The sequence below is a fragment of the Pseudorca crassidens genome, chromosome 2 (genome assembly GCF_039906515.1).
Source record: "Pseudorca crassidens isolate mPseCra1 chromosome 2, mPseCra1.hap1, whole genome shotgun sequence".
In the NCBI taxonomy this organism is placed as follows: domain Eukaryota; kingdom Metazoa; phylum Chordata; class Mammalia; order Artiodactyla; family Delphinidae; genus Pseudorca; species Pseudorca crassidens.
This window is the reverse complement of record NC_090297.1, coordinates 168,483,929-168,504,092: the sequence shown is the minus strand read 5'-3', so window position 1 is coordinate 168,504,092 and position 20,164 is coordinate 168,483,929. Positions and strand designations below refer to the sequence as shown.

The 20,164-nt window shown below is 36.7% G+C and overlaps 1 protein-coding gene across 3 annotated transcripts in view; it reads left to right on the top strand.

Moving 5' to 3' along the window:
* Nucleotides 1-13,840, top strand: part of LYPLAL1 (lysophospholipase like 1) — a 36,579-nt gene extending 22,739 nt beyond the window's left edge. For 2 of the 3 annotated variants that reach the window (XM_067729725.1, XM_067729728.1), the window contains exons 4-5: nucleotides 5,397-5,512; nucleotides 6,316-13,840. In XM_067729725.1, the coding sequence (XP_067585826.1) occupies nucleotides 5,397-5,512; nucleotides 6,316-6,534 (335 nt within the window). In that variant the 3' untranslated portion in view covers nucleotides 6,535-13,840. The remainder of the gene's footprint in view (nucleotides 1-5,396; nucleotides 5,513-6,315) is intronic. The other variant, XM_067729727.1, reaches the window with a different exon arrangement.
* The last annotated feature ends 6,324 nt before the right edge of the window (nucleotides 13,841-20,164 follow it).

The following is a 20,164-nucleotide window of genomic DNA, read 5'->3' as shown; positions in this document are numbered from 1 at the left end:
CAGTTAGTCAATTCATGTGAAACACTTAGAAATATGCCTGGCAGGTAATGTTGAAGAAATTTTCTTGCTGTTATTAAACACTCTCTATACCACCTTCCGCATGGTCTCTCCAGACAACAGAAAGGCCGTACTGGACCAGTGCTGCCTGTGGAGACTCAGGGAGCTCACTGTTCCTTCCCTACCAGCTGTTTTCTTTTCTCAGTAGTATATGTGCTGTGCTTCCCTCTTTCTTTTTCATTGCTCATAGATTCTTTAAACAGAAGTTACTGCTTCATATTTTTCTACTGGTTTAATACTTTTGTCAAGTGTCTATTATAGAACATTTTAAATTAAGTAAGATTTAAATGATATTTATAACATTTTAATGAAGGAGGGATCCAGTGGGATGTCAAAGCAAAGTGCATTTGAGATGCTAGACACACATATACAAACAACATAGGTTATTTTAAAAAATTAATTATAAGAGGAAAAACTAGAAAAATTACAAGATTAAAAAGGAAAGGAACTTCCCTGGTGGAGCAGTGGTTAAGAATCTGCCTGCCAGTGCAGGGGACACGGGTTCGAGCCCTGGTCTGGGAAGATCCCACATGCCGCGGAGCAGCTAAGCCCGTGTGCCACAACTACTGAGCCTGTGCTCTAGAGCCCACGAGCCACAACTACTGAGCCCGCACGCCACAACTACCCACACACCTAGAGCCCGTGCTCTGCAACAAGAGAAGCCACCACAATGAGAAGCCCGCGCACCGCAACGAAGGGTAGCCCCTGCTCGCCACAACTAGAGAAAGCCCGCAGGCAGCAATGAAGACCCAATACAGCCAAACATAAATAATTTTTTTTAAAAAAAGGAAAAAATAGAGATAATAGTACAAAATTGTTACCCTTGTTGATTTTGTTTAATATGTGATAAAATTTCAGATTTAGTATCACACATTGTGTCCTCATGGAACCCTTTTCTCTGAGATTGTAATTTTAACCAATATAGCTTTGTAAACAAAACTATTCTCTATATTTGCATAGGTGGCAGCCCATTCTTTTTCTGTGGTTTTGTTTTGATTAGTGATATTTTATTATATTAAACTTAGTTTAAAAACAATGTTTTTATAGAGTATGATATACCACCTTTTCTAGGTAGTTTACACAGCTTAGTCAGGTAAAAAATGAAACTTCTCATACTAAATTTAATTTCCAAATTGTTAATAAGTGCTGGAGTACCAAAAACTATCAAAAGCTTTACAGTATAATGAGGGAGATAACAGAAGTAAAGTGTTCTAAAGAACAAGTCGATTTTGGGGGGGAGCTAGGAACTGCTTCTTAGAAGAGATAATCTCCAATTGAGTTTTAAAGAATGAGTGAGAATATGACTGGTAAACAAATAGGGAAACACATTCATGAAAGAAAACAAGGGACACATTAAAATCTCTCAGGGACTACTAGTTTGATATGTGCTTCAACTCCTAGGATTATTGAATTATATACAGAGAATGACATGATCAGATGAGCATTTTAAAAAGATTACACTGACAACAGTGTGGAGGCTGGCTAGTCTGAAGTCCGGGGGAATAGGAAGATGGCAAATGCAATAGATCCAGTAGAATGGTGAAAGACCAACACGTACAGTGTTTCACGACTTTGGAAACAAAGGATGAGTAAGATTACACTAAAGAACATTGCAGTCAACTGCGAGTTTAGCTAAGAAAAATCCTTTGTTTTCTTGTTTTCAACAATGGAAATATATTTCTTTCTTAATGGCAAGAATAAACTTTGGTTAGAAAGGAGGAACTGGGCAAAAGCTTTAAATGTGTTCCTTGGAGACATTCGTGAATCCTTACTATGCATATTAAGAAGATCAGATATAAGAAAGTTTATTTATTTTTATATAATAATACCACACATGATTCTACAGAGGGTATGGTAAAAATTAGGGGAAACACAGGCAATAAAATAGTGACTTTTAAATTACTTTCTGAATTTGGCAACATAGCTATTGTTAAAACCTGGATTCAGACTCTGTATTCTGAGAAAATTATTAAGAATATAGTTTAACACTATAATGTGTTTAAAATATACACATTTTTTCATATATAGTATCTTTCTTGACCCTTGTAATAGGTGAAGTAGGAAATTATGATTCTCATTTCAGATAAGAAGAAACTAAAGTTCAAAGAGACTGCTGGCTAAAATAGAGTTGGGACTAGAACCCAGATCCTATGCATTGACTTAGGAACTTTGTACCATAATGAGATTCCTTTTTCTAACCACTAGGTGGTGATAATTTGTTGTTAAGAGAAAACTGACATAATTTAGATTTAACTTTGATCTAGGATGTATAGAACCTGACAAATGATAATGACCAGATTATTGGTATAGTTTTTCATGTTCTCAGATAATATTATCAGAATTTTGAAGCAGGGATAATCAAGTGCTTCTGGAATTACACCTGAATAATTTACATGGATGCTCTACATACCCATTATGATGCTCTAAATACCCATCATGAGGAAAGCGGTTAAGGGAGTAATGGTCTGTTAATACAACTGACTATTATGTAACCATTATATACTATATACATACATTTAGAAGGTACTTAGTATACTTAGTATGTGTTCAAGGAGTAAAAAAATAATTATGGAATTTTGTAATTCTGTTTAAAGACATTCAAATCAGTACTACATGAAAGTAAGGTATAAAATTGTACATATAGAGTGAGTTTAACTGTTAAAATGAATTTTTAAAAACATGTCAAAATTATATGTGAGTAGTGAGATTTTGGATAACGCATTTTCTTTATTTTTGTGTGGTGGAAATACTTTACACAGTGGGCATATATTCACATATTAATTTTATAATAAGATTTAAAATTAAAATGAAGGGATAGTTGCAGTTACCAAGATGAAACCTAGCTCCACAATTTCCAGGCTGACTTTCCTGACATTATATAAGTTTCTTTTGAAGCTCTTGGAGGGAACTGGAGAATGATAGCATCCTTCTACTTTCTTTTAACATATATATATATCTTAAATAATGTATGTTTCTTCAGCAACAACTATCAGAACTTTTAAGGCTTGGGACTGCTGTTTTAATAGCTTTCCATAGAAGATGATAAATATTTTGTTTACCCTGTCAATTTTATATGAGAGAAAATATACAAATATGGTGGGCATAATTTATATATTCCCAAATTTTTGAGACTTTATCACAGTTCATTCTGAAAAATAATTATATATAAAGTGGAAAAATTGTTGCAATTTGGTTGGAGGGTGGATTTTATTCCATTTTTAAAATCCCATTCAATTGACGGTAAACTTGAATTGTAAGTTCCCTGCCTCCCCCCCGCACCCCCCCACCCTTGGACTTTGTTTTCAGATAGATTAGCTTAGTTTTCCCAGTACAGTTTTTATACATTATTACTGTTTTATTTAATTTAAAGAGTTCATAAAAACTAGGTTATTTTTTAACATGTTTTTTATTCAGCCTATTAATCTTAAATGTATGTTGAAATGTTAACTCTTGACATTTTAATGCTTCACCAGTGACTATAAATATACATCATAACTATTACCTACAATGAGTTTACTCATTGGTATTTACTTATTGAGCAGTATATTTTATATTGCATTTTAAACACTTAGATGAAAATTGAAATAACTAGTCTTTTGTGTTAAATTTTCTTCCATTAGAAAAAAATACATAAAGTCCCTTTCACACCGGTGTCCGCAACGTTAAAGGTGACTGTATTGTCAAAGATCGCTGGTGAGGAATTGCAGGCTACCTCACGAGATTATAAATGGACAAGGAACTTAGATTGAATCTTAAAATAATGAGTTTTCAACGAGTACATTTTTCTTCATTATAAATTAGGAGAATTGAACATGAGGTTAAATGTCTCAAGGATGCCTTTGTTCATAATGGCATTTCATACGTGGGAAAGTGTTTTCTTTCTTAGTTTTGTTGCTGTTCTTGTTGCTCTTCTTGCTGTGAGGCTGGTCCCCCCAAGGGGCTCGGGAATCCCGTAAAGTGATTAAGTTACCCTAGTCAATAAAAGCGCAGTGATGGGGTGGGTGCATTTAATGTGTAAAAATTTTCTCAGTAGGTGTGCTTTTATAATAATTTTTAAATATGTTTTTGCTCACTGGTCTATTTTTATTCACATTTTATCTTTGTATGATTTTTTTAAAATATCACATTAAAAGATCACATTTAATGATATTAGCCACATTATGTTTTTTATGGAACATTAATTTCATTTTGCTCCATTTATGAAATTTAAAGCTTTTTTTCCATCATTGGTGCAGCTTAGATTATCTAGAACTTCATTGTCCCATATGATAACCCCTAGCCACATGTATTTAAACTCAAATTTTAACTAGGTAAAATTAAAGTAAATGTTTAATTCCTTAGTCATACTAGTCCCATTTAATATGTTACTTAGGTACATTTGGCAAAAAATATAACTCAAGCTCTTGAATTTCTCCAAAAACTAAAAACTGTGTTCCTACAGCCTTGTTATCTCTAACATATGGATTTCTTTTAAATCATGAGATGTCTCTTAACTCTCAGTCATGCTGGGGAATATCACACCGAGTCTCTAAGCTGAAGCTGGGCCATCCTCTCTGCTATGTCACGGTCAGGTCCCTACCTCCATATTCTGTGTTGTGTCGGTTTTCGCCTTTGAACAGAAGGGTCCAGGTATTTTAATCTGCATATCTCTGGTGACTGGTGTCACTCCAGTGACAGTGTTTGGCACATAAAAGACAATAAAAGTTTGTCAAGTGAATATTTTTTCCCCAAACTCTTTTTTAAAAGGACATATGGGTACCTATGTTTGAATTATACCATCACAAGTCAGTTTTCAAAATAATATTATAATACAAAGATGTTTTATCTTTCTCACCAAATTTTTGATCATCCTTCCTAATTCAGAGATCACTAAGCATCTATTATATGGCAAACTCTAGAAATATAATCCTCATGGAGCTTGTAGCTTGGCAAGTAAGACAGAAAGGTGCATGTTATTAATTGTAGCTGCAGTGTGAGGACTCCTATAAGTATAAACAAAATGTAAGTAGACACTAGAAGTTTAAATAAATAACACTTGTGCTATGACTCATATTTTGAAATATAATAAATATTTTTACTTGATGACCAAAATTTATTTTTTCAATTCTAGCTCCTTTTATAACAAATTATTTTACCAGTGATGGCATAGATAGAACAGTGTTATTTACTCATAGCAGGTTTTTTTCCATGAGATCTAAAGTAGGCTAAATTTCTCTTTAGCATTGTATCTCTTTTAGGTCTCCAAATATTTATGGAAGATTGGCATAGCTATATCTTGTTCTAAATTATCGTTACATATATTCTGCTTTTTCTGATAAGTGAATTTTTGCTTCTTTTAGGAGGATTTTCTATGGGAGGGTGCATGGCAATGCATTTAGCATACAGAAATCATCAGGATGTGGCAGGAGTATTTGCTCTTTCTAGTTTTCTGAATAAGACATCTGCTGTTTACCAGGTAAGTTCCAGATTTTAAAAACAAAACAGAAAAAAAATGAGACATTCACACATTGAAACTAAAACAACATTGATAATTACACAATAACAATTGATTCACAGAGCATTCCTGGGAATTCAAATTAGTTATATTGGTAAATTCCAGCTGGTCATTCATGTTTAGGAAGTGCCTTGTACAGAGATTATTGTTAAGCAAAGTGTCAAAGAGAAAAGGATAAAAAATATGTGTATGCTATATATGTATCCTGCATACATATTAAAAATATAGATGATTACAACTAGGTTTGCTTATTATGTCATGAACATAATCAAACCAAAGAATCAGTTACATGGCTGATACCTATTTTTCAGCAATATCCTGATTTATGAGTATGTCATATTATAGTGCTGCAGCCTCATTACCAGAAGTAGAACCAGTAGGTATGGAAATGAGAACAAGAATGCTATTTTTTCCTTGATTGTACCTGAGCTCTGTGTTCCTCCCTCTTTCCACTCCATGTGAAGAGGTTTGTCTTCCCAAGACACAAGGTTTCTGCGGGAAATGCTTTGACCATTTTTGAGACAGTCCTCTACGGAGTAAATTCAGATCACGTACAGCTGCAGCTCCAGTGGTGCCAGCAACCAGCTAAGCTCCTGGTCCTGGCCCATCAGTATATACCTCAGAGAGCTCTACCACTGCCTCTTCTTCCCCTTTAAATATTGAAGCTTTGGTTAAATTGGAGTTTTTCTGTCCCTCTGATTTCTGAGAATAATGTTCTTAAATGAATTTCTTAAACTTCTCCATTTTTATGTTCTCTTCTCTAGGCTCTTCAGAAAAGTGATGGTGTCCTCCCTGAATTATTTCAGTGTCATGGTACCGCAGATGAGTTAGTTCTTCATTCTTGGGGTGAAGAGACAAACTCAGTGTTAAAATCTCTAGGCGTGAGGACAAAGTTTCATAGTTTCCCAGGTGTTTACCATGAGTTAAGCAAAGCTGAGCTAGAAAAACTGAAGTCATGGATTCTTACAAAGCTGCCAGACTGAATGAGTCAAGATTGATTTGTTAATATATAAGCAATGTCTTTATGAAAAGTGATTTTTACTGCCAAATTCTAATTTGATAAACAATAATTAAAATATTAAAAAATATCAGCAGTTTACTGACTTATTAGTTATTGAAATGCTTAGCACCATAGAGAGTAGTATAATCTTATTAATGGTTAACGTTAATTTAGGCAAACATCTGTGTATTATTTGGCAGATACATTTTTATAAATATTTGAAGGCCTTGTAAGTAAGTAAATATTGAAATATTAGAAAGTAATTAAACTAGCTTAAATAAAGGCAATGAGAAACCAGGAAAAGTTTTAACATGATATTATTTTATCTTTGTTGTCACTTTCTTTAAATTGCCTTTCCGGAGATATTCATGCTCGTGTAGTTTTTGACAGAATAACATTAGTACCCCACATTTATAGAGTAGTTTCCCGTTACCTCACCTGACCATCACAAGAGCTTGATGAAGTAGACTGAGTAGTTGTTACTGGTATTTTATAATAGGGATAGAAGGATTGAAAACTTTCCCAAAGCCTCAAGAGTAAAAACTGGAATCCAGACCTTCTGGTCCCAGTGGAGCTCCCTTTCTCTGAGACCAGATTGCTGCTCTGCTCCAGCCCTAGGGTTCCGGTTGCTCTTCAGATCCTTGTCAGCACTCAGTATGGCCAGTCTTTTCAGTTTTATCCATTCTAGTGGGTATACAGTGGTAACACTTTGTGGGTTTAATCTGCATTTTCCTAACCTAATGGTGTTAAGCAATTTCTATATGCTTATTTGTGATCTGTATAAATTCTGATGATATCTCTATTCAGATCTTCTGCCCATTTTTTATTAGGGCATTGTAACAGCTTGCATTGTAAAAGCTGTTTATATATGCTGGATAGAAATTCTTTGTTAGCCAGATGTTTTACCTTTTTTTTTTTTTCTTAGTCTGTGGCTTGCCTTATTTTCTTTACAGTGTAATTCAAAAGAGCAGAAGTTTTTAATTTGATGACGTCCAGTTTATTCATTTTTTTTCATTTATACTTTGTGCTTTTGATGTCATATTTAAGCAATCTTAAGAAATCCTAGGTCACTAAGATTTTCTCTTATATTTTCTTCAACTAATACACTCCTTTAGTGCTATAAATCTTCCCGCAAGTATTATATTAGTAACATCCCACGATCTTTTATATTTTGTGTTTTCATTTTCATTCAGGTCAAATCTTTCTAAATTCCCTTTTGATTTCTTCTTTAACCCTTGGGTTACTTAAAATTGTGTTATTTTGTTTCAGTATATTGGGAATTTTCTAGAGATCTTTGCTATTGATGTCTAAGTTAATTCCATTGTGGGTCAAGAGAGCATACTTTGTATGGCTTGAAACATTTTAAATTTATTGTGACTTGTTTTATAGCCCAGAAGATGGTCTATCTTGGTAAATGTTTTGTGTGCACTTTAGAAAAATATATATGATGCTAGTGTTGGGTGGAGTGTTCTCTACATATCAGTCAGATCAAGTTGGTTGATATCCTTGTTTAAATCTACTATATCCTTGCTGATTTTCTGCCTGCTTGTTTTATAAATTATTGAGAGGGGAATATTGAAAGTTCCAAGTATAACTGAATTTGTTTCACTTTGCCATTCCCTCAGTTTTCGCTTCATGTACTATGAGGCTCCATTATTAGATGCGTAAACATGTAGGATTATTATGTTCCCCTGATGAACTGGCCTCTTCTTCTTTATGAAATGATCATCTCTATCCGTGATAGATTTTTTTTGCTCTGAAATACTCATTGTGTGATATTGATATAGTCCTTCCAGCTCCCTTTAGCCTAGCATCTTTTTCCATACTTCTCTTTTAACCTATTTGTGTCTTTATCTGTAAAGAGCAATTCCATCAGGCAGAACACAGTTAGGCCTTCCTTTTCTATCCAGTATGGTCATCCCTGCTTTTTAATTGATTATTTAGAACATTTTAATGTGATTGTTGGCATGTTTGGATTTCAAGCTACCATCTTAGCTGTTTATTTTCTCTATATTCCATCTCTTCTTCTTTGCTCCCTTACTCCTCTCTTTCTACTCCCCCTTTTTTCCTTGGATTATGTGTTCTTTTGCTGGCTTCTTAGTTATGATACTTTGTACTTTTATTTTAATGATTACTTTAGGGTTTATAGCATATAATTTTTATAAACTTTTTTAAATTTTGAAATAATTACAAGCTCACAGGAAGTGTTAAAGATAGTACAGAGGAGTCCCATGTACCCTGCGCCCAATGGTTACATCTTAACGTAACTATAGTATAATGTCAAAACCAGGAAACTGACATTGGTACAATGTGTGTGTATAGTTATATGCCATTTTTTCACATGGCTGCATGGATTCATGTATCCACCACTACAATCGATATACAGAACTGTTCCATCACCACAAAGATGCCCATTGTGCTGCCTATAGTCATATCAATCCCTTCCTCTGTCACCATCTAACCCATAACAACCACTGATTTGTACTCCATCTCTATAACTGGACATTGTGAGAATGTTATAGAAGTAGAACTATACAGTATGTGACATTTTGAGATTGACTTTTTTCACTCCATCCAAATTGTTGCAACCATGAATAGTTTACTTCTTTTTATTGCTGAGTAGTATGCCATGACGTGAATGTATTCAGTATTATAGTTTGTTAAACTGTTCTCCAATTAAAACACAGTTTTTTTTGGCTATTACGAATAAAGCTGCCTTGAACACTCTTGTATAGATTTTTGTCTAGCTGTAATTTTTTTTCTCTCTGGGATAAATACCCAAGAGAGTGATTCCTGGGTTGTATAATAAGTGTATGTTTAAGAAACTACCAGACTTTTCCAGAGTAGCTGTGCCATCTTATATTCCTACCAGCAAGGCAGGAGAGATAAATATTCTCTGCATCCTCATCAGCATTTTGTAGTTTCACTATTTTTTTTTATTTTAGCTGTTCTAATAGGTATATAATGAAATCTCATTGTGGTCAAAATGTGCATTCCCTAATGGCTAGTGATTTTGAGCCTATTTTCATAAGCTTATTTGCCATCTCTATATCCTATTTGGTAGATGTTTCTTCATGTCTTTTGCCCATGATCAAATTGGATTTTCTTTTTAGTTTGCGTTAACTGTTGAGTTTTGAAAGTTTCTTTTAATATCTTCTAGATGTGAGTCTTTTGTTAGTTATATAGTTTTCAAATACTTTTTCACTGTCTGTAGCTTGTCTTTGCAACTTCTTAGGTCCTTTTATGCAAAAGTTCTAAATTTTAATGAAGTCCAGTTTACTGACTTTTTCTTTCATGGATTATGCTTTTGGTGTTAGTGAGCTATTGTGAGTTAATTTTTGTATAAGGTGTGAGATTTAGGTTGACATTCATTTTATGTTTTTGCCTATAGATACCAAGTTGCCCAGCACTGTTTGGTGAAAAAACTATCCTTCCTCCATTGAATTATTTTTGTACCTTTATCAAAAATCAGTTGTCTGTTGCTTGTGTGTCTGTTTCTTGTTTATCTGTTATGTTCCATTGATCTCTGTGTCTGTCCACATAACGTTAATTACTATAGTTATGTAATTCTTGCAGTCAGGTACAGTTAATTCTTCCTAATTTATTCTCCTTTTCAAAATTGTATTAGCTATTTTAGTTCCTTTCCTTTCCATATAAATTTTAAAATACACTAATCTATATCCACCCAAGAAATCTTGCTGGAATTTTGAAAGGAAGTGTGTTAAATTTGTATAACAATTTAGAGAGAATTGACATCCTTTCCATATTGAATCTTCCAATTCATGAACATGATATATTACTCCACTTATTTAGGTCTTCTGTAGTTTCTTTCATTATTTTTTTGTAGCATTTAACATACAAGTTCTGTACATGTTTTGTTAGATTTGTACCTGAGTATTTTATTTTTTGAGGAATTATAATTGGTACTGTATTATTAAATACAGTTTCCCTGTGTACATTGCTAGCTTATTGAAATACAGTTGTTTTTTGTGTGGGTGTCTTATATCATATGATCTTGTTTAGGTTAGTTACTAATTCTAGGAGGTTTTCTGTAAATTCCTTGGGATTTTCTACAAAGAAAATGTCACTTGCAAATTGGAATCAATTTATTTCTTCCTTTCCAAATGAAGTCCTTGTATTTCCTTTTCGTTGCTTATTACACTGACTAGAACTTCCAGCACCATGCTGGATGAGAACAGTGAGAGCAGACATCCTTGTCTTGTTCCCAGCCTTAGGGGGAAAGCATTCAGTCTTTCATTAGTAAATATGTTAGCTGTAGGGTTTTTTGTAGATGTTCTTTATCAAGTCAATGAAACTCCTCTCTATTCCTAGTTTTCTAAGAGTTTTTATCATGAATGGTTGTTGAATTTTATCAAATGCTTTTTCCACAACAAGGGATAAAATTATGTATAATTATTAATGATATAATTTATTATTATATTATAGTTATTAATAATATAAAATTATTCTCTTTAGCCTGTTAATAATATGTTCTTCTATATCTGGTATGTGTTTTTACTCTTGCTGTTTTTAAGAGTTTCTCTTGTCACTGATATTGAGCAATTTGATTATGACATATATTGGTTGGTATAGTTTTTCATGTTTCTTATCCCAGGGGTTCCTGCTAATCTTTTTAGGTGGTCCTTTCTGGCCCCAGATAGTTTACTCTGTGAATACTCCAGGTGGACCATCTCTAGATCTCTGGAGTTCTGTCTCTGTGAAACTTACTCTTCTCTGGTACTCTGTCCTCTCAATTCTAGCCAACATCATCTACTCAGACTCTTAGCTCTGCATGTTAACTCAGGGAGTCCACCAGGCTCTGCATGGATTTTTCCTCTCTGTTCTGCAGTCTGGGAACTCTCTCAAGGCAATAAGCTAGGGACATTATAAGGCTCACCGTGATTCCTTTCCTTCTCTCAGTGATCACTATCCTTCATTGCCTGATGTATGCTGCTTTGAAAAACATTATCTCCAGTACTTTGCCTTTGTCTGTTTCGTTTTGTTTTGTTTTTGTTTTCTGTTTGTTTCAGGTGAAAGAATCCATCTAGTCCCTGTTTATTAATAACATTATGTCTGAATGCTAAATTATCCTTTAAAGAGATTTTTTTAAGTTTTTTAAAGTCTTTTATATTTACCCATATTCTTTCCTTTTCTAATGTTCTTCATTCCTTAATATAGCTTCAGATTTCCATATGGTATCATTTTCCTTCTGCCTGAAATACATTAACATTTATGACAGACATGTCTGCTGCTGTTAAATTCTTTCAACATTTTTCTATCTGAAAAAGTATTATTTTGTTTTTATTTTTGAGAGCTGTATAGAATTCTAACTTGACAGGGTTTTCTTTCTTTCATTACTTTAAAGATCTTATGCTGTCATCTTCTAGTTTGCATTTTTTCTACTGTTGTTCTAATCTTTTATCCTCTGGCTGCTTTTACAATTTTCTCTATTTTTAGTTTTAAGCAATTTGATTATGGTGTGCGTTGGTGTTGTTTTCTCCAGTTTCTTTCTGCTTGGAATTTCTTGAGTTTCTAATCTGTGGATTTATAGTTTTCATGAAATTTGGAGACGTTTTGGCCATTGCATTTTCAAATATTTGTTTGCCTATCTCCTGTCCCTTTTTTGTAGGATTTCAATTATACTTATATTAGACTATTTGAAGTTGTTTCACAACTTACTTGTACTTATTTTTTTCTTTTTTTAAATTTGTTTTCACTCTCCATTTTATTTTGGATAGTTTCTATTCCTGTTGTGAATTTCACTGATATTCTCTTCTGCAGTTATTTGTCATTAATCCCATCTTTTTTATCTCAGATATTGCCTATCTCTAGTTCTTTTTTTTAATTTCTTGAATTCATATAATTAATATGCTTAGTCTTTTCTCCACCTTCTGGAATATATGGGATATAGTTTTAATAGCAGTTTTAATATCTTTATTTGTTGAGTCTATCATCTCTGTCATTTTTGACTTTGTTTTAATTAATTTTTCTTTTTATTAAGAATAAATTTTTTTGCTTCCTTTATATGCCTAGTGATTTTTTATTGGATTTCAGACATTGTGAATTCTACATTGTTAAGTGCTAGATCAGTTTGCATTTCTATAAATATTTATGAGCTTTGCCATGGAATGCAGTTAAGTTACTTGGAAAGTACTTAGAAGTATTTTGATCCTTTCAGGCTTCCTTTTAAGCTTTCTTAGGTAGTACGAGAGCAGTGTTTGCTCCAGGACTAACTTTGCCCCACCGTTCAAGCAACACGTGTTTGAGTACTCTAGCTGATACTCACTGGATTGTGATGTTTTACACTCTGACTAGTGGGAAATCAAATTTCTCCCAGTCCTCTCTGAGCCTCAGTGATCATTCCTTCTGTTCCTTCTAGGTAGTTCATACTTGCCTTACACAAATCTGTTGGTTAGTACTCTGCTGAAGATTTGAGGGGGACCCTCTGAAGATCTCTGGCAGTCTTGCAGCCGTCCAGTACTCTGTCATGTGAACTCGAAGCTCCTTGACTTTCTGGACTCCCAACTCTGTCTCCTCCTTCAGCTCCATCTGGGTCTCCATCTCCATGCTGTAGCCTTGAAACTCTTCACACAGTAAGCTGGGCGTTTGTAGAGCTCACTGCATTTGCTTCTCCTTCTTAAGGGATGACTCTCCTGCACTGCTAGTGCCCAATATCTGAAAATATATATGTGGCCCATCTTTTCAGTTGTTTCAGGTCAAAAAATAAATCTGGTCCCTGTTCCACCTTGGCCGTCTTGGTCATATGTGGAAGTCCCTTCATTCCCCTTTTATTTGAAGCTATAAACTGTAAATTTGAAGAGGGAGGGAAGGAGAAAGAAAGGGTAGGAAGGAGAGAGGAAGAGAGACAGAGACTGAGACTTTAACTAATAAAGTCCAAATCCCCTCAAAGAAGACTCAGTTCGTGCAGTGTTCTAATTATCTTAAGCTTTTAATGACCTTCAACTTCTTGAAATTTTAAATGCCCTGGCTTGAATATACATGGGATCACTCATGTTTAAAGCCCTTATGGCTGCAATTTGCCTTAGGAGTAACATATATACATATCATAGATAAGGGTGTCAGGCTTATATGTGTGGAGTATATACATACCAAATATAAGAGAAAGGAACCCAGATTTTTTTGGTGAATATTTGTCCTATCACTTGATAATTGTGTATTCTTGGATAACTCTCAGCCTCTGCTACAGTATACTCTTGTGAAATTGTTGTGTGAGGATCAAGTTGTATAGCATGTGTAAGAGCCTTTAATAAAATGTAAAGTTAAAGAAATTGAAGGTATTACCTGTATTGTTTTGCCAGAAATGGAGGGATGTATGTGTGTAATGGTTATAAATCTTTCTCCACAAACTGATCTATGCATGGAAGATATATCTAAATATTTTATATGATAATCTTTGATCCAATTCTACTCCCCTACCCATTGGGCTGATAGGATATTCAATCTTAGTTATCATTTGCTGCTTTACCTCATTCCAAATCATGCCAGTCTGGGCCCCCTTGCAAAGGGCAGTATCTTTAGGGGAGGCCCTCCATTATCCAGTGCTCACTCACCGTGAGACACCTATTGTCCATACGCATGAGGTCTCTTAAAGCCAAGTATTTGAGCCTGAAAAGTCATTGCTAAGGCTAGACACACGAGGGTTTAAGGTTTTATCCTCCTAAGGAAACAGCTCAGCCATTTTCCTCATGTTCTGTTGCTTCACCCACATAAACATTTCCTAAGGCAAGAGAGTTGAAATGGTCTTGATACTTTCTTACATGGGAGAGGAAGAATAGCAACAAGAAGAAAGCATAAATCAGTATCACAGTAAATTATATATGTTTATATGTTGGGGAGACTGGAATTTTTCAAGAGAGGCGAGATAAAGCTAGTATGTAAGTGAAGGGAGATGTTTCACTTTTTACCATATATTTCTTCTGTTTGAATTTTTATAATGAGCTTTATTGGTTTTGTAATCCTTAAAGTGAAGGAAAATGTTTATTGATGGCAGTTTTTCTCAACTAAGGACTGAGTAGGAAAGATCACCATCAGTGGTAGGAAAATTAAATGTATTCTTTATAGGAAGTTAAGAATTTCAATTAACAAAATGAACTGAGAACAAAATATGAAACAGACTGGCAATTTGGCTATTGAGAATTTAAAGTACTTTAATACGTTAAAAAAAAAAGTCCAGATATCACTTAGCCAGAATATATTTAAACAATACGTCTTTATCATATAAAAGGAATTTCCTGATATACAATAAGAGAACAGAAAGCCATGTAAACATTTCAAGAAAAGTCAGATTATATGATACACAAAGACCGCTGGTTCACAAGACTTTGTATATAATTTTAATACATGAAAAGCTAGAATTATATTTACAGAGAACAAACGTACTGTTATGTACATTTTGATTCTCCTTTAAAATTTACCCTTTAGAACTATGTTTCTGGGAGTATACACATGTACAGTCTTCTGAAGGGAGTGTAGCCTCAGCATATTCCTACACTGAGGGTAAGATGCAGACCCATGCATGTGTTTTCTCTGTCATATTTGTTAAATTCTGCCATTTAGCTGCAACCAAATCAGCTCAGTTTGTTTCATACAGCAGTAAGACTATGAACAGGACTCCAAGCACCAGAATGAGGTCAACCTACAGCCCTGCTCTCAGCTGTGCTCCCCAGGGCCCTGGTGCCACCCAGCTGAACAAATTGCATGGCCTAGTAAGGATGTGCCTTAGGAGGCCAGCTGTCCTTCTCCTTAAGTTTCTGTATTAACCTTCCTACTTGAACCAAAGCATTAATCCAGGCATTGCAGGAGCAATTGCACAGACTCCACCTTGGCCTGCGAGGACACAGTCTAGGACAAGGTATCCTCCACAGCAACCATGGCCATGAACTGAGGTGGACCTGAATGCTCCCAGGAACAAGAAGGTGTCATTGATCATTTTAGCTAAAGATACACGCAAATTTCATACCAGTTTTTCCAATTGGATGGTTCCCATGATAAGGTCACAGCCCTTAGGCTGTACATAAATAGCAAACTGGTTGTCATCTCTCTAGAAAGCTTTCCCGAATGATCAAGGTAGCTTCATTTTGGAGAGATCTCCAGTCATCTTAGATCTGCATGAGCTGTTTGTGGTATTTCCTAAAACGCTTGAAAGTCTATTATGACAGGTGAAAGTCACCATGTTTTCCAGTGATACAAGTTAATACCTACTTCGCAATTCTGAGGCCCCCTCAAATGGGACCTACATCAGCCAAAGGCATAGGTGACAGTGTCTCCAGCATGACTCCTGGCCAGTTCAGTTCAGCAATTGAGTCTAGTCCTTGTTTTTGCAGAGAATGCCCAGGAGAAGTCACCCCAGCCTGTGCTGTTTGTCCACACCACGAGCTGTGTTGCATTTGTCCATACCACAGACTGAATAAGTGACAGTTATGGGAATGGGTATGGAGGAGATATCTGGGGAGTGTGCTGACAGATGGTTGGTTTTTGTCTTTTGTGAGGGAAGGGTTTGGTACAGGGGCTGGGGCCATCCTTTGCTGTTTCCACAGACTTAGTAAGGTTAAGAAGAATGGTGATGAAATCTTGAATCCTCTGTAGAGAGATGGCAGACCCGGCAGTCAGTTAAATCTAAGGTGCTTGTAACAGTGTGGGAAACCTCACCAGGGTGTTTTCCAGCTTGAGGAAAGCTCCAGGGTGGTCCTAAAAGACAACAATCATTAATGTCCCTCTCTTCCCCATAAGTTCCTGGGGTCTAAAATGCTCTCTCCTATTGCTTTCTCTCCACTTATACATAATTTATGTCCTATTCCAGTAGCTATAACTTCATCTTTTTTCTAGTTGCCCCTTACGCCCAGACCTTTCATCCAGAAGGGTTGGGTACAACAAGGGCAAAGGCATTTTTATAAAACCTACAGAGACCCATTATGCCCCCCACTTTGGGCCACATGGACCACTATAGGGGGACTCTGCAAACACTGTGCTCAACCAATTAGTCATGATCTTGTTTCTCCAAGATCATGTCATTGAAACAAATAAATCCATACTTGTAAACCAGAAGTAAGTTTAAATCTCCTTCCTGCTTTTGACTAAGCAACCTCCAGGAAGGTGTACCAACCAGATCAGCCTGGGTTGCCATTAGGGGAAAGAAGCAGCATTACACTCGGTGGTCAGGAGGAACAACAAATTTTCAAAAGCACTTTATATAATCTCCCAATAATTTTATTCTGACCCTTACCCAGGAAACAGCTGAGAGGAGATGATCCCTTTCTGAGGACAGGTGTATTCCTTGACCTTACCAAGGTGCCTGGACCAGAAGAAAGTGAAGGAGGTAGAGCCAGACATCTTTTGAGTCAATTTTTGACAAGAATCCCCCAATTCTCAACAATACCAAATCCCAGTGAATTGCAGGGAATGTTCAAAGACTACCGAATACCTGACTACCAGCCCACTGTTTTGCAACAAAAGGCACACCATTGCCAGACTGAAAGCCGTCCAGAAATATAAGCCAAAAATATAACACAGATGAGTTTCATGACCCACAATAGTGTGGCCAGTGTAAACTTATGACACTGGAACGTCAACATATAACCTGAAAAAGTGTTAATAAGTAGTGAGGCACCACCTATAACCCCAAGAAGAGGTGAAAGGTCAGATGTAATCAGTGTGTCAGGAACAAGTATGGGCAGTGCCCCCTGCTATGTGGTTGCCTTCACTGACAGACAACTGGGTCAGCTTTTGTCAGGACTCAAAAAAGTTTGGCATGTAGTGGTAGCCTGTGTATCAAAAACAGAAGCTGTTTTACCTTGTACCCAACACGATGGTTGATGTGTCACTCTGTCTGGTCTGATGATGGTTCAAGTAAGCAACACTTGCAGTCTGGCAGTGCAGACTCAACCACCAGCTTGATTCCAGTTGGTTTCAGTGCCAAAGGGGGTAGTCTTCAATCCTACAGTCTGTGGTTTTCCAAGTGACAGTCCAAATAATCAGGCCATGGCAACAACCCAAGAGTCAGTAAAAATATAATGAGATTTATCAAGTGTCGTATTTGTCAGAGCTATAAGAATGACCTTGGGTTTTGCCCCCTGAGCAGAATGACCCTGTCCACTTTGAGTTCTGAATAAGTTGGCCCTGAGCCTGAACAATTGCAGCCGCCCAGTGGACACCACCAGCTGTCAGCTTAGCCAAACCATCAGTGAAGCAGTCCCAGACATTATGGGGAACCTCTGTGAATCAAGGGCCCCGATGAGCCAGCAACTTTGCTACAGGTGGTGGAGTGGAATAGCTGCCATTTTTTCATGTAGAGCCAAGATGCTTCTGGGGCCAGGCTGGCTACATTCTTGAATGTACCATTTCCATTACCAGATCCTTTTTCACTTTGTTAGTCATTGAGTCTGAATTGATCCATCCCAAAATGGAAATACCAGGCCAGAGAGTCACAGTTGCTCCAGGGGTCAGGCACTCAGTTTCAGTAAGAGCCCAATAGTGAGCTAAGAGCTGCTTTCAAAAAAAGTAAAACTGGTAGCTGTGTCAAGGAGTCAATGAGTCAATGAGGCACCTCCAAATAGAGGCCACCTCCCTTTGCCAGAAGCTCCAACTGGCAGCATCATTACTCACAGAGACTTGTAGCTCAAAGGGATCATTGAGGATGTAGGCCCCAGAAGCATCAGTACCTCTCTACATGCAGCTCTTCCCAAACAGGAGAATCCCTTTTGGATCTTATGGGCATTTACAGTATAAGCATATAAAACATAAGTACCAATTACACATTCAGCAGTGGAAGCCAGAACAACAATACATTGCATTAACACAGAGGACTCCACTCCCTGGACACGTTAACGTTCCTTTCTTACTGTGAACCCTGTCCCGACCCCAGCAGTTGAATTTGGACATAAACTCACTAATGGGACCCAGTTGGATGGTAACTCAGGTGCCAGTATCCACCAGAGCCACAAAAGTTTGAATCCCTTCTCTTCCCGACATTCCCTAACCCCTTTGATAGATTATGGCTTCTCATCCCTTTTGGGAACACAGCAATGTCACCTAGCCCCAACCATCTTACTCCTTAAACCAGCTGAGGTCAGTGAAAGGAGACAGGATGGGTCACAGGGGTATGGAGAGGGAGGGTGACTCCACGCAGTAAGCAAGTCACATTTCACTTTGGGGAGGCATGTCAGCAGCAAGCAATAATTTATTTAGATTGTTGGAGTCAGTTTCTCATTCAGAGGATCAGCCTCATCAGCATTGTAAACCGAACCTAGGACACTAAAAGCCTGAATACCAGTCAATGCCCTCTCTGTGGTTTCCCATGGGAAATTGTCTCAGGGAAGTGGGGCCAAAACTTCCTGAAAGCAGGCAGGACCCACTGCAAAACAATAAGACAAAGCTCTGAGACTTTTTACTGCCATCTTCAAATGGATCTAAGGTTGGCATAACAGACTACAGGAGGGTCTGAGCCATAAGCCAACCCAGCTGTTCTGTTCCTCCTTAAGGAGCATCCTTGCACGATGCTCTCTATCTACCGGGTGAACCAGAGAACGTTCTAAAGATTTGCCTGGTCTCTCCTCTTAGGGATTGTGAATTTCGCTCCTTTCACACTCAAGGCAGATATGTGTCTCTGTAACTGTTGTCTGAAAGAGAAAAGATACTTCTACCCATACAGAATGAATGTTAGTATCAGTTATTCTAAAGGGGTGGACCCGAAGCTGAGGTTGACCGAGGTCCTTCCACTGAAGGAGAATTAGCAATGGATAGGGTACCAATTGGATAGCTGTCTGGATCCCCTTCCTTAGCCTGCAATGGCCGCCCCCCAATTGTTACTGAACACAAGTTTGTGTGCCCAATGCACAGCCAAACAAACTGAAAGGTTGGAGTTTGGGTCAGAGAAAGGTTTATTGCAAGGTCATGCAAGGAGACGGGTGGCTCGTGCCCAAAAAACTCCGAGCTTCTTGAAGGGTTTCAGCAAAGCACTTTTAAAGGCAAGGTGAGGGAGGGGCATGGTTAGTTGTTGCAGACTTCTTGGGGTAGGATTTCTTTGTTCTTGCAGCTGTCCCTGTTTGTCAGGTCACGATGTTCCTGTAACCCTGCAACAAGACAAATATTATTCTCTGTTCTGCAACTTTTTATCTCTATATGAATGGACTCAAAGATCAGAGCCATGAGAATAGTCTATCCTGTGTATTTCAGGCAACATTGTTTTGCAAAAGGTGCAGAGCCAGCATGACTAAGCACAGGCAACAAAACAGATCTAATATGGAGTCAGATTTGTTATTCTCTATTACATAATTTCTTTTCATTAAGAATGAATACACCGGAAGACCATTTATTGCCCAGTTGACATACAATTTCTTCAACGTGTTTGCTGCCATTTCCCATGGACTTCCCTCAAATTCTGTTCATCATCCTGCAAAGCCTTCATTCTTTCCTTTCTCATACTTCAGCATTTTAGAAAATGAGTGTGAAATTTAATTTGAAATATTGAGTGCACTTTTACAAAAATGTAAAATATTATCTTAAAATACATTTTCTTTGTGCTGTCCTCAAGTTATTATGTGCATTACCTTTGTGATTTTACTTAGGTCTTTTTGTCTTGGATTGGTTGCAAAAGC